This window comes from Suricata suricatta, chromosome 7 (genome assembly GCF_006229205.1).
Source record: "Suricata suricatta isolate VVHF042 chromosome 7, meerkat_22Aug2017_6uvM2_HiC, whole genome shotgun sequence".
NCBI classification, from domain to species: Eukaryota; Metazoa; Chordata; class Mammalia; order Carnivora; family Herpestidae; genus Suricata; species Suricata suricatta.
The window spans coordinates 85,780,813-85,795,214 of NC_043706.1; the positions used below are offsets into that span (position 1 = coordinate 85,780,813).

Sequence of the window (14,402 nt, forward strand, 5' to 3'; positions counted from 1 at the left end):
CCCTCACCAGGTAAGCAAAGAAATAAGATCCAATTCTGGTCAATGAGACAGGAGGGGCAGTATGCTGGATGTTTCTAGCAAAGTCTTATATATTAAAAAAACAAAACAAAACAAACAGGAAAGGGATATCCTTCTGCCCTCTTTCTGGCCTTTAACGTATGAAACATCTCTAACCATAAAAAGCCATGAAATTGAGGTTGACACAGAAGAAAAATGGAAGAAATCTCAGTTTTCAGTGCTGTTCCCATTGAATTAACTAACCCCGAAGTGGTCCTCTTATGGACTACCAGAGATAATAAGGATTCCTCTTCTTTTAGAAAAATTGTGTACATCTTAAATATGTTATTCAAAAATTATTAATGATAAGGACACCTGGGTGACTCAGTCAACTGAGCATCCGTCTTCGGCTTAGGTCATGACTCATGGTTTGTGAGTTTGAGCCCACATTGGGCTCTCTGCTGTCAGCATGGGGCCTGCTTCAGATCCTCTGACTCCTTCTCTCTCTGCCCCTCCCCCACTTGTTCTCTCTTTCACTCTTTCTCTCAAAAATAAGCATTTATCTTTTTAATGTTTTATTTATTTTTGAGAGAAAGAGAGAGACAGTGTGAGCAGGGAAGGGTCAGAGAGAGAGAGGGAGACACAGAATCCGAAGACAGGCTCCAGGTTCTGAGCAGGCTGTCAGCACACCCTGACAGGGGGCTCAAACCCACGAACCATGAGATCATGACCTGAGCCAAAGTCTGACGCTTAACTGAGCCACTCAGGCACCCCAAAAAATAAGCAAACATTTAAAAACTTATTATAAAGACACCTGGGTGGCTCAGTTGGGTAAATGTTCGACTTCTGCTCAGGTCATGATCTCACAGTTCATGGGTTCAAGCCCCAGGTCAGGCTCTGTGTTCAGAGCCTGAAGCTGCTTCAGATTCTCTCTCTCTCTCTCTCTCTCTGCCACTCACCCGGTCACGGTCTGCCTCTGTCTCTCAAAATAAAAAAATGTTAAAAAATAATAATTATAAATAAAAATATCTGTAAAGATAATTTTTTTAAAGAATCATTTCATAGAAAGAAAATTAATTTGGAAAGATGTAAAAAAAGAGGCGTCTGGCTGGCTCAATCGGTTAAGCGTCCGGCTTCAGCTCAGGTCATGATCTTATAGTCCATGAGTTCGAGCCCCACGTCGGGCTCTGTGCTGACAGCTCTGAGCCTGGAGGCTGCTTCAGATTCTGTGTCTCCCTCTCTCTCTGACACCCCCCCCCCACGTGCTGTCTCTCTTTCTCTCGATAGAAAGAAAGGAAGGAAGGAAGGAAAGAAGGAAGGAAGGGAGAAAGAAAGAAAGAAAGATGTAAAAAAGAAACTTGGGTCCATTTCATAAGTAAATACAAACAGGTAAAGACAGGTCTGGACCTGAGAGTGACCACAAACAGGCTGGATTCCCTTTCAAAGTATTTCTAAATCAGACATGATCACTTTTTGAAGATAGCATACCTTTTACTTTACCTTAACAAATGTTTCTAAGTTCAGCCTTGTAAAGATCTATCTAAACATGGATTACATTTATTTTAATAAATTATGATATTTATCTTAATTATAAATAATAAATTATTTAAAGATATTAAGATATCTTTATCTTAATAAAATAAATTTATCTTAAGTTCTAAACATTACCAACAGTCCAACACATAATAAGCACTTAAGAAAAATATTTAAGGCAAAGTCAGAGACAAAAATCACTTTTCTCACCTGAAAACCACACTTGAGGCACAACCAAATGTCAGAGGAAGGTCCCGACCGCCCATCACAGAATCTTCTTTCCCTTAAACATTCAGAGCAAACTGACCACACATTCTCAGCGATCGCTTTCTTCACATGATTCACACTGATGGCATGACTTACATGTTGGCAAGTGAAACCTACTGAATAAGACATACCAAATTTGAACATTTTCTTTGCTAAACCAAAGTGCTACCAACATTTAGCAAAAGTCAATAGCATTAAAATACTGTAACTAAAAAGCAAAGAGATTTTAAAAAGCCAAGTAACTCGAAAGGATAGATACTGCATGGTTCTATGTATCACACGTTCGTGAAATAACATTACGTACAGAGTTGGAGAACAGAGTTGCGGCTGCCAGGGACTATGGACGGAGGACAGGGTGTGGCTGTAATCGGGTAACACTTGGGGTGGTGATGGTACTGCCGGGATCTCGATTGTGGTGGTTACACAAAACTACACACGTAATTAAGCTCCATATAGTTATATACACTCAAATACACACGTGTGAGGCCCTGTATATCTGGTGAAATCAGAAGAAGCTCTAAGGATTAGAGGGATGTCATTTTCCTGGTTTTGATATCATACTGTAGAAATAAGATATTAAATCAGGAGAGGCTGGGTGAAGAGTGAATGGGACCCCTTGTATGTTTCTCTGTACCTTCCCATTAATTTAAAATTAGGTCAAAAATAAAAAGTTTAATAAAATAAATAAAGGAGATAATTTGCTGAGCAGCTCCTGTGTTAAGGATTCTGAATACATTTTCTTCTCATTAAGACATCCACGTAAACCCTTTCCACAAAGTCTGCCTCTGTTCTGATGCTATTTTCATCGCTGTTGGGAGAAAGGAGAGAGCGGCATAATTTACAGGCACAAGAAGTGTGCGCCGTGTGGAAACAAATGGCCAAAATGACCTAATATGTTTTTATTTCTTCAGATAACCATATTCTTCTCTTCTCACAAGGACATAGTAACACTCCCATTTCTCCAACCTCAACTATCCCAAATACCAGAACTACAACTATCTGCCAAATCAAACAACAAAGGAAAGGCTGAGTAACTGGAAGAGGGAAACAGGAGAAGGTACGTCTCCACTTTCTCCACTTCCCATCCTCAATGCGCAGCACTCCTTTGCATCTATCAGTTAACCAGAGAGAGGCTCAGTGTTAGTCCCATTTAATCCTGAAGGCTAAGACCGTGACTCCTGACAAGGGACCTGCTGTAAAATGTAATTTCACCAAAAGTAATGTGTAAATCTGATAAAAAGTTAAGACTTCTAATTCTACACCAGAGCAAGTAACAAGATTAGACACAAAAGGAGTAATTTGGAAATCCTGTATTTGAAAAGCAAGGACACGTGCCATTAAAGAAAGGGGTGTTCTGGGGAAGCCTGACAGCTGACCACACAAGTACGGGACCTAGACACGGTTTACCAGATATCACTGCTTTGTGTTGTTATATTTTAAAATTCTAAGCAGAAAAATCATTCCATATACTTTCTATATCATCTCTGGGGTGGAATCTGGCCAGGGGACAACATAAATAGTCTCTGATTCTGTTTTTCAGACTTCTAAAACTGGAATTGTAATGAAATTAGAGATAAGTGAATTCATTATAAAAAGGCTCCAGGCCTCTAAATGAAATCTATTAGCTTTTAAATGCCTGAATCATATGTACCTTTTATCAACAAATTTGAAAGTTTGAAGTTTTCCTACCAGAGCTAACCAATGTTTAAATAGTACTTATAGGGGCATCTGTGTGGCTCCATCAGATGAGCAGCCAGCTCTTGATTTTGGCTCAGGTCATGATCTCACGGTCATGGCTCTGCACTGACAGTGTGGCGCCTTCTTGGGATTCTCACTCTCTCTGTCCTTCCCCCACTCAGGCTCACTTACTCTCTTTCTCTCTCTCAAAATAAATAAACATTTAATAAACAAATAGTATTCATAATCTCTTGTGGGAGGAAACATGTAAAAATATTTTTTTCTGTGCTAATAAGATTTCCTCAGTTCTCTGTAATTTGTTTAATCATACAATTGTTTAAATTTCATCTGCCAAACAAGTCCTCTAGAGATTCCTGAAGAAAATCTTTCAATATATTGAAGTCTATAGTTGTTCCACATTAGCAAATCAAAAACAATAATTAAAATCTCCACATTTTTCATCTTAAGTATTAATAAAAACTTTTTAAGGAGGTTATCCAGTTTGTAAATGATGATTTAAAATCACATCTTCTGATATATATACACAATGGAGTACTACATGGCAATGAGAAAGAATGAAATCTGGCCACTTGTAGGAAAGTGGATGGACCTTGAGGGTGTCATGCTAAGCGAAATAAGTCAGGCAGAGAAGGACAGATACCATATGTTTGCATTCATAGGTCTAATAGGAGAACAGGAGAAACCTATTGAAGGACTATGGGGAGCGGAAGAGGGAAAGAGAGTTGGGGAGAGAGAGGGATGCAAAACTTGAGAGACTATTGAATGTTGAAAATGAACTGAGGGTTGCAGGGGAAGGAGGAGGGGGGAAAGAGGTGGTGGTGATGGTGGAGGGCATTTATGGGGAAGAGCACTGGGTGTTGTATGGAAACCCATTTGACAATAAACTATTTAAAAAAAGAATAAAATAAAAAAAATAAAATCACATCTTCCCATTCTCTTCCCAGAATCATTCAAGGTCAACAATAATAGGAAACAAACAAACAAAAAAAAAAAAAGTTCATTTTCAGAAAAACCAGGATACAACTGAAGCCCCAAGTCACAGATTAAGCAGAAGGCTCCCAGCTCACTGCAGCAGAAATCCCAAACACAAGTGCACACAGAAGGAGGCAGAGAGAATACTGCAGCTGCAGATTTCACAGAGAACAACGTGTGCCTCACAGACCAAGAACAAAACCGAGATCTCCACGCTGCAACAACACTGCCAGGAGCTCTCCTGGATCCAGTTTTGTTTTAAGAAGCAAAAGAAGGCAATGTCTCATTCACTAAGTGAGAAACAAAAGAACAAGCCATATTTGCCGGAAATAGTCTTGTCTCTAACGCGGTCGGAGAGAAGGGTTATTTGGATTCTGAAAAAACTCAGGGCTGCAAAATGCTGTTGGGTGGAAAGAAGGCTCAATGAGCTCAGACTCGAAACTCCAGTTGGTCTTAACAGTGTTTTAGCCCTTACACATATGTTCCAAAACTAAATGGCCCAAGAAAGGTGGCCCTACATCAAAGAATGAGAAATCAAAGCCATAAATTCTATGCCAATATAATAAAAAGGAAAAACAAATGGCACAGAAATCATTGTCATGAAACAAAAATACAAAACAGAAGCAAAATGCTCCAGTGTTTTGAAGGCAAGGTGACAAACCAATAGGAAGTGGCTGGTAGGGTTCAGAAAAGAAATGGAAGAAAAAACTAAACCACAAAAATGATGACAAAAGGGCATAAGGTGAAACATATGACAGAAAACATGATAAAGATAAAAACGAAAACAGCAGGGGTGCCTGGGTGGCTCAGGGGTGCCTCCGGCTTCAGCTCAGGTCATGATCTCAGGGTCCGTGGGTTCGAGCCCCGCATCAGGCTCTGTGCTGACAGCTAGCTCAGAGCCTGGAGCCTGCTTCAGATTCTGTATCTCCCTCTCTCTCTGACCCTCCCCTGCCCGCATTGTCTCTCTCTGTCTCACAAAAATAAATAAAAGACATTAAAAAAATTTTTTTAAATGAAAACAGTAAACAAAATGAAAAGGAAACAGGAGTTTTAGAAGATTTGAGGAAAAAGAAACGAGAAGACAGGCAAGCAAGAGTTAACATAAGAATACTCAGAAACCCTGAAAAAAACAATCATATCCATGGGATAAAATATATGCTAAAAAATATAATTCAGTCTACCCTCAACACACCAATCGAGCTGTCCTTAAACATTATCCAAGTTAAAAACACTTAAAAAGGGCAATAAAAGGGGCACCTGGGTGGCTCAGTCAGATGAGCGGCTGACTTCGCCTCAGGTCAGGCTCTCACGGTTCATGAGTTCGAGCCCTGTGTGGGGTTCTGGGCTGACTGCTCAGAGCCCGGAGGCTGCTTTGGGTTCTGTGTCTCCCTCTCTCTCTGCCCCTCCCCTGCTCGCACTCTGTCTCTCTATCTCTCTCAAAAGTAAATAAACATTAAAAATAAAAAGGAAATAAAAATTTTAAACTACATTTTAAATGGAGAGCTGAACTAGTAAGAAAGTATGGAAAATCCTCAGAGGCCAAAGCAAAGTCATGACGCTGATGAGGAAAGCAAGTCCGAGGCCAGCAGCTCTGCTCCTCCCAGCCTTGAAGGCTTGGTTTTAACAGGCCAGGAAGAACGCGAAACAAAAAGATGTCATTTCTAAGTTACTTTATAAACTAAACAAAAATCTCAATAAAGATATCAACAGGATGTTTTGGCACTAAGACAAGCCTATTGTATAGTTCATGTAGAAAACAGTGAAAATAAAGAAAAAAGGATTTAAATTAAAAATATATATATGGTTCTTTTCTGCAACACTATTAAGGATGCCAGATGTCACAATTTACCAGCAATGTCGTCTGAAGAGTCTTCATCACGAGGGATAGCAGGCCGTTTACTTCTTTTGGCTTTCTCCGGTAAAGCTTTAGAAGGCTCCTTTACCCGCATCTGTTATTTACTGAAAAAATTGAGGGGGAAATTTTCATTTCAAAATGAAAATTTTAGCTACTGTACTTTATGTATATTAAAACTGAAATGACTTCAATTTTAGTTGGGCCTAGTAACTCAACAGAGGGAGAGGAAAACACCAGGTGAAACCAAAGGAATCTTTCTTAAACCAAAATATACAAATGCACATGACATTTGACTTTTACCAACTACTCCCCAGGTATATGATGTCCGGGTGAATGAAAAAATTGAAGTTTTGATCAAGGAAATAAGTGCTACTTCTAGGCCATGTGCTCCCCTTGCCATTTTTCCCTGCCACTGGCTAGGAGACAGAAGTTGGTAAAGCCACACCAGACCAAGGATGGAGGCCGTGTGCCAGCCCTACCCACACGGTATGACCCAGCACTTAACTACTGAGGGAGAAATAACTTGTCTGAAGCTACCGCATTTTTTATGGGTTTTTTTCCTCCACTCTTTATTATGAAAAAAATTTACACTTCCACAAAAGTTAAAAAAACAATATAATAGGCACCTATATATTTACTACCTAGATTCTATATGGAGAACATTTTGTCATATTTCTTTTATCGAAACATCAGTGTGTATAGAGACATACACACACACACACACACACACAAACCCGTATGTGGGTATGTTTGTTTTTGCTCAACTATTTTAAAAGAAGTTGCAAAGAGCATGTATCTTTTAAGAACATTTTTCTACATAATCACATCCTCATCACATCTAAGAAAATTGACAAGAAGTCCCTGTTCTGATATTCCACCATATTCTAACCTCTTCAGCTGACCCAGAAGAATCTTCCATATCGTGTTTTTTTAATCAAGTTTTTAATCAAGGTTTGCACTTTGTATTGGTTATGTCCTGTTAATTCTTAGTATCTTTTAATCTACAACTTTTCTTCCCATCTTATGCATTCCTAAAGTGCTAGCTTTTTTTAAGAGATCAGGACAGTGCATATGAGTCACCTCAAAGATCTTGTTAAAATGTAAATTTTGGTTCAGCAAGTCTGAGGTTTTGCCTAACAAGCTCCCATTGGGAAGGCACTGTTGGGAGTCCCTATGTCATATTTTCAGTAGCAACACTGTATAATGTACTACACTTACTTTGTCTCTTTCTTCATGGTGTTACTTACCTCTGCCCTTACGTTCCTTAAAACCCCAAAATTAATTCTAAAAATTTTAGATACAAATTAAACATTTTTTAAAACCACTGTACTTGGAGTCTGTTAAAGTACTTTAGTCTAAATGCTACCTAATATTATCTGTTTCATGGCTAAGCTACACTGTAATTTTCATGGCTACTTATTTGCTTTTATTGATCAAGGTGGAAGAAAATTTAACTCAATAATAAATTCTGAATCTTGGTTCAGTTCTACCATATAGCACAAACGGGAGCTTTTGGGTTTACCATTTTAAGAGCCATTTCTTTAACTCCACGGGTCATCAGTCTTGAAATAAGTTACAACAAATTATAGCCTCCAGAGTTAGAAACATACAAGGCATTTGAGTTCTCTGACCATTTTATTTCCTTTATTTTTCTTTCAGGTAGTCTCCACACCCAACACCAGGCTTAAACTCATGATTGAGAGATCAAGAGTCAGATGCTCTACTGACTGAGCAAGCCAGGAGTCCCGACCATTTCATTTCTGACTGCCTTTTCCCTTCAAACTTCCTCATCCACCCACCCCTACAGTTCCACCTTGCAAAATCACTAATTCAGGTATTCTGTTCGCTAATCACAACTTTGAGTTCCTCCAGCTTGCCTGATCAGCCACTCCTTATTCACTTTTAAAGCGCAGGCTGACAAGAGGTTCACCCCGCATGTCCCATGTTCACTATAGCAAGGCAGGGCAAATGGAGTGCTGGTTCTTAAAGCTTAACTGGGACATGCTGTATGTCACATCTGCTCAATTTTATCAGCACAAGCAAGTCATATGGCCACGTTTAACTTCAAGTAGACACGGGGGTTTGGGGGTGGGAGGTGGGGCATGTACAGAGTGCAACCTTATCAGTTACATAGGAAGCACAAACCATATTACCTCTTTAACAGAAATTCTCCAAACAGGTTAGAGAAAATCTCAGAAGAAAGCAGACTGGGTCACTAATTCATTAACACCAATCTCAATCTCAAATGGATCAAGACATGCCATTATCCACTACACTTTCTGGAAAATTTACTTACCTACTCCTCACACAGCCATTCTAAACATTTCTCACTCTCCCAAACCTCTCACTCCTCCATTTCCCTACTTCTCAAAATAGTATCTAGTCTTCTACTTAACTGAGGGGGGAAAAGACATAATCAGATGGCCTGATCATTTCACCTCCAAACTTACAGAGTTACCTCCAAATATTTCAACTTGATGTGCTCAAAATACAGGCGTTAAGTAACAGAAGCCAGGAAAATAACCATGAGAAACTTGTCATACCTTTTCCCCAACTGCACAGATAAACTCTAGATAGATAAGCAACAACACAAAGATAATGCTGGCAGAAAAACAACAACAACAAAAAAAAAAACCAGGTATTTGACCTATACTCTGCAAAAAGGTCTGTAAAAGACACGGACTCAAACTTAACTTGGCAAGTAAAGCTAATTTCCAGTGATTTTTCTGACATATGTAATATATCTAAACATAGAAACACTTCTGGACAGTAACCCACTATTTAGCAATCACTTATCTGGATAGTTTTCCTTCTCATTCCCCTTTAAGGCACAGAGAGACAAAATTAAAGTCCAATTACTAGATCTTCAAGTTCTATCACCAAAAGTGTATCTGAGGAGTTCCAAGACCACCCTCACGTTAGGAGAGTCACTTGAAGGACTCACAGGACTCAGCATGTAGCTGTTACTCCCAGCTAACTTCTATTACTATGGACGTACAGCCGGGATCATGATGGGAAAAGACACAAGTAAAGTCTGCAGGAATCCAAATACAGGCTTCCTTATGGTCTCTCCCTCCCCAGTAGGGTCAAAGAGCACAGTCGTCCTCCCAGTGAAGAAAATTCAGCAATGTCTGTGCAATGTTTCTGCTCAAGGAAGCCCATTAGAGACTCACATGCCCGAGGTGGGAGGGATGTTATGGAGGCTGGTAACTCCCCCATGAACTATACAATAGTTCCCAGATGCCAAAAAGGCCTTGCAAAGCAGGCCTTTCTAAGGTTAGAAGTCTCAGGACTGGTATGTTAACTCTTTTCAGCACAGATAAGCTCTGGCCATTTTTCTCACGTGGTTTCCCAAACAAAACTTTTCCGTTTTCAACTTCAATATTACTAACTTCTGTCTTTTCTCTGCTGTAGGATGTGCAACTAAGTTATTTATAAATGTTTGATTTAAAAAAAAAAGATGCTTTTCAAACAAAAGTCCACATAATCAAAAAGAAAAATTCTCTTTTCCCTACCCTTGGACTCTCGGGCAGTTGTTTTCAGCGTGGGGAGGTGAAGGACACAACTCTCCATTTAGTACGAGGCTCCAAGAAGTGAAGAGCACTTGCATACTTCTGCTGTGCACCATGCTCGACCCTAAGCACTTCAAAGATAGTATCCCACTTGATTTTCACAATCGCCTTTTGAGAGAGGTTACTAGAACTTCCCTCATTTTACACTTGAGGAAACTGAGACACACAGAGGTCAAGTGACTTGCAGAGGTCCCGGAGCCCGGAGGATGGAGACTTGGACCCCGGGCACCCGTCTCCACGGCTCCTAACACTAAGCGATGCTTCCCAAATCCCGAGCCGAGCCTTGCCTCTTTCGGTCCCTAACCAACGCATCTCAACTTTCTCAAGACCGAACGCGGCGTGGGGAGCGAGCGCGGGAGGGAGGCGGGAAAAGGGTGTCGGGCCGCGCCTCGGTCGCGGTCCAGCGGAGACTCGGGCCCATCCCTGCGGTCCCCCTCCCGACCAAACAACCCCGGCTCCTCCAGCCGCCGCCCAGCCGGGCCGCACTCACGCGGCCCTGAGCGACCGCCTGGAACCACCGGGGATCGCAAAGGCGCGGCGGGGAGGCCTAGGACGCCTTTCTCCCAGGCCGGTCCAGCCACAGGCGCAGGGGCCGAAGAAGCGAAGACCGGGGACACTGCGGCAAGCCCAGCGCCGCAGTCCGGACTCACCACGCCGGGCCGAGACGCCGCGTCTACAACCAGAAGGCACTGCGCGTGCGCCGCCGCCCGGGGCGGGGCCTCGTGTGCCCGCCCCACAGCCGGGCGGGGTCGAGGCCGCCCTCCAGGCTGTCGAGCACAGGGAGCGGGGCGTGGTCTGGGCGAGGTCGGCTAGAGATGCGCCTGCGTTCTCTCAGTCTGCAGAACGCGATAGGCCAGGCTAATCTTAGAATTACAGCAACCGGTTCCTACTGGCGTCCCAAGTGTCCCGAGTGCGCTGCTCGGGTCTTCCCCGATTTGAGGACTTAGGTCCCACTTGTTGCTGATGGCCTACCGGGATAGTCGCCGACTTCCTTCCATCACACTCTTCTGTACTATAAAGTCACATCTAACATTTGTCGTATGTTATCTTGCATTTTTTCATTATTATTGGCTTACCTGTCCTTACTACACAGAAATTTCCTTGACCTATACCTATGCTTCTTCGAACTTGATTATCCGTTAAAGTGATCTGGACATTGAATATGTTTAGTAAAAATAGTTGGTTTGAAAATATTTTGTCCGAATGATAATGCAAACATCAACCAACACTAGTTGTTGTCTTCAAGCTTTGTAATCTCCCACAAGTCTTGAGCCAGGAGACAGGTGTGTCCTATGGATAGAAACTTGGATTAAGTGTCAAAAGACACCAGAAATAAACCAAAAAACTCTTGATTTTCCATTAAAAACTCTAATTCATTTCCTATGAAATAGCATTATTTCCATGTAAAGAACTTGGTGAAGAAAGTTACTAGATGTTTACATTGTATGTATGGAAACCACTCATTCAACAAATATAACTAAGTATTGATATGCCAGTTACTATGTTAGGTATAGGGACACATAATCATGTATTGGAGTAGGGAAAAAAATATTCTTTAGGAAATATTTTCTTCAGGAAAAAAAAATATTCCCCAAGTAAGAATAGGTTGTATTATGGTGTAATTGTGAAGTCAAAATTTTCTACATCAGAAATAAAATGGTTTTTTAAATTTATTTTAACACTGGATTTAAAACAGAATATGGAGGTGGAATATGCAAACTGGAGCAAATCTAAATAATTTCCATACTACATTGCATTGAAGTAAATGGAATTTTTTAAAAAAATGTATCATATACTGGAATCCGATTTACAGTAAAAAAAAAATAGGGGACTGAATTAGAACAAGAAATTTAGGAATCATGCAAGCAGTATACAATTTTTCTTGAAAATGATAAAATTCCAAAGCTATCTTGATTTCTAGCAGTCTATTTTAAAACTTGATTTTTTTCACTTGCCAGTATGTCTTGGACATAACTCCACATTAGCTTCATTCTTTTGACTAGTTGCTTAAAACCCTGGTGAATGAATGTGTCATTTTTTCCCCCAGTTTCCTGTTAATGTACCTTTATCTTTGCCTACTTGTGCAAATATCCTCAGTAAACTGTTAGCAGTGGAAAAGCTGAGTCAACAGATACTCATTTTAAGTTTTGATAGAAACTCTTTCAAAAAAAAATTCCATGAAAAACAATACATTTCCCAATTCTTCATTTGATTTGTCAAATATCTGGAGGCTCGATGTGGACTTAGAAAGAAATGGGGCAGGGCGCCTGGATGGCTCTGTCAGTTAAGCATGTGACTTTGGCTCAGGTCATGATCTCTTGGTTTGTGGGTTTGAGCCCCGCATCAGGTTCTGTGCTGACAGCGCAGAGCCTGCAGCCTGTTTCAGACTCTGTGTCTCCCTCCCTTTCTGCCTCTTCCTTGGTCATGCTCTGTCTCTGTCTCAAAAAATAAATAAACTATAAAAGAAAATTTCTTTAAAAAAGAAAGAAAGATATGGGCAAAATCCCCTCCTTTCCAATTGCCTTTCACTTGCATTATGCCAAGAAATAAAATGAGTTGAGAATTAATTATTCATATCAACTCAGCTCCAGTAGACCAACTACTTTTCTTGCTACTTTAAGCCTTCCTAGTTCTGAAAGAAGGATGTGGACACTTGTCGAAGGAATAATGATCAAGATTCTTTTCTGACAAGACTTTTTGCTATAAGAACTCTTAAATAAACTAAGTTTGGCATTGTGCTGCTACAGGAGGAGCAATTCATCTTCTCAGAAAGAAGATTCTACAGAAAAATATTTCTCAAATAATTAGTCATGAACATTGGAAAAAGAATCATTTAGTAATATGTGCTCTTGCAAAAGCATAAATCAAGTTGAATGTGATTTATTCCAACCAAGTACATTGTTTCATTGTTTCCATATCTGTGTTCACATCACCTATGGTTTATGATGTATTCAGGATAACTTGGGTATGCCATGGGGAGTGGGTGCATCTACAATATATAATGACATGTTAGTTCAAAGTTAATCCACAAAATAGATTATAGAGAAAGTATGACTAAACTCCAAATGATTTGGGAAAACATAATTGTAAGTGATGGCACTAGTGTAGAAATTTGAAGTGCTTTTATTAATTATTAAATTATTGAAACTGAATAATTTTTAAATGCTTAATGAAATTATTCTTTAGACACATACTTTAATAATACCATTTAGAAATTAATTTTTAAAATTTCCATTGTAAATTAATTTGCAGTTAGTTAAGTATAGCTTTCATTATGTTTGGGAACCAAATGAGAATAAATTCAAAATGAGGTAATGAACCAAGTTGAGAATAAATTTTAAAACACGGTAATGATTGGGGCACCTGGGTAGCTTAGTCAGTTAAGCATCCAACTTCGGCCCAGGTCATAATCTCACAGTTTATGAGTTGGAGTCCCACAGTGGGCTCTGTGTTGGCAGCTCAGAGCCTGGAGCCTGCTTCAGATTCTGTGTCTCCCTCTCTCTCTGCCCCTCCCCTGCTCACACTCTATCTCTCAAAATGAATAAATTAAAAAAAAATTTTTTAAACATGGTAATGATAAATTCTATGTGGGAAGCTGAGCACCTTGTGCCCAAATGTGTTCTAATTCCTGGAACCTGTGATCATGTTACCTCACATGGCAAGAAGACTTTGCAAATATGATTAAATCAAGGATCTTGAGATAGGGAAATCATCCTGGATCATCCAAGTAATCCCCGAATTATCACAAAATCTTTTTAAAAGGGTCAGAAGAAGAGAGTGTGACAACAGAAGCAGAGGTCAGAGTTAGAGATATGAAGATGCTAAAAGGCTAGCTTTGAAGAAGGGGCAGGGGACCACTAGCCAAAGAATGCCTGCAGCTTCTACTGGATGAAAAAGGCAAGGAAAGGAATTCTCCCCAAGAGTCTTCAGAAGCAACACAGGTTTGCTGACACCTCAATTTTAGGCAAGAGAGTTCTGACGTACAGAACTGCACTCAATAAATTTCTATTGTTTGAAGCCAGCACATTTATGGTAATTTGTTACAGTGGCAATTGAAGACTAACACAAACTAGCTGGACCTACCTCTGACAAAACTATTGTTCAATACAGTGAAATAAATATCAAAGTTGTAGAGGAAAGATGATAGCATGAGATTATCTTAGCATTGACATCAGTTGAACCAGCTATTGGATTTAAAAGCAATTCTTAAGAAAGCATCCCTGTAGTTTAATCTCAAGAATCCTGATATAAAGTAAATTGAAAATTTTAAATCTTTACACTTTATCTTTGGTATATTTTCTACTTTCCACTTTTAAACTTTGTCTCTCCTTTAAAAAGTAATAATTAAAACCAAAAAAAAAAAAAAAAAAGTCCAGCTCTCAGTTTGAGTTAGGGTCGCGTTCCCTCAGTGATCACTCCCTGTGGCTCTCCCCGGTTCGTCCCGCGCCTGGCGGAGGGGGGCGCTCAAGAGCCCGGCGCCGTTCCGGGAGGCGGAGTCCAGGAAGGAG

The 14,402-nt window shown here is 40.2% G+C and overlaps 1 protein-coding gene across 9 annotated transcripts in view; it reads right to left on the reverse strand.

The window, feature by feature from the left end:
- The window catches only part of USP45 (ubiquitin specific peptidase 45), a 76,058-nt gene extending 65,446 nt beyond the window's left edge, over nt 1-10,612 (reverse strand). For 7 of the 9 annotated variants that reach the window (XR_003910644.1, XM_029944300.1, XM_029944298.1 and 4 more), the window contains exons 1-3: nt 10,545-10,612; nt 6,317-6,426; nt 1,741-1,913 (exon numbers count right to left, since the gene is read on the reverse strand). Coding sequence is in view for 8 of the 9 variants with exons in the window: in XM_029944300.1 (XP_029800160.1) it covers nt 1,741-1,913; nt 6,317-6,416 (273 nt within the window). In the remaining variant the exon portion in view is untranslated. The other 2 variants (XM_029944295.1, XM_029944294.1) reach the window with 2 other exon arrangements.
- Between the last annotated feature and the right edge of the window lie 3,790 nt (nt 10,613-14,402).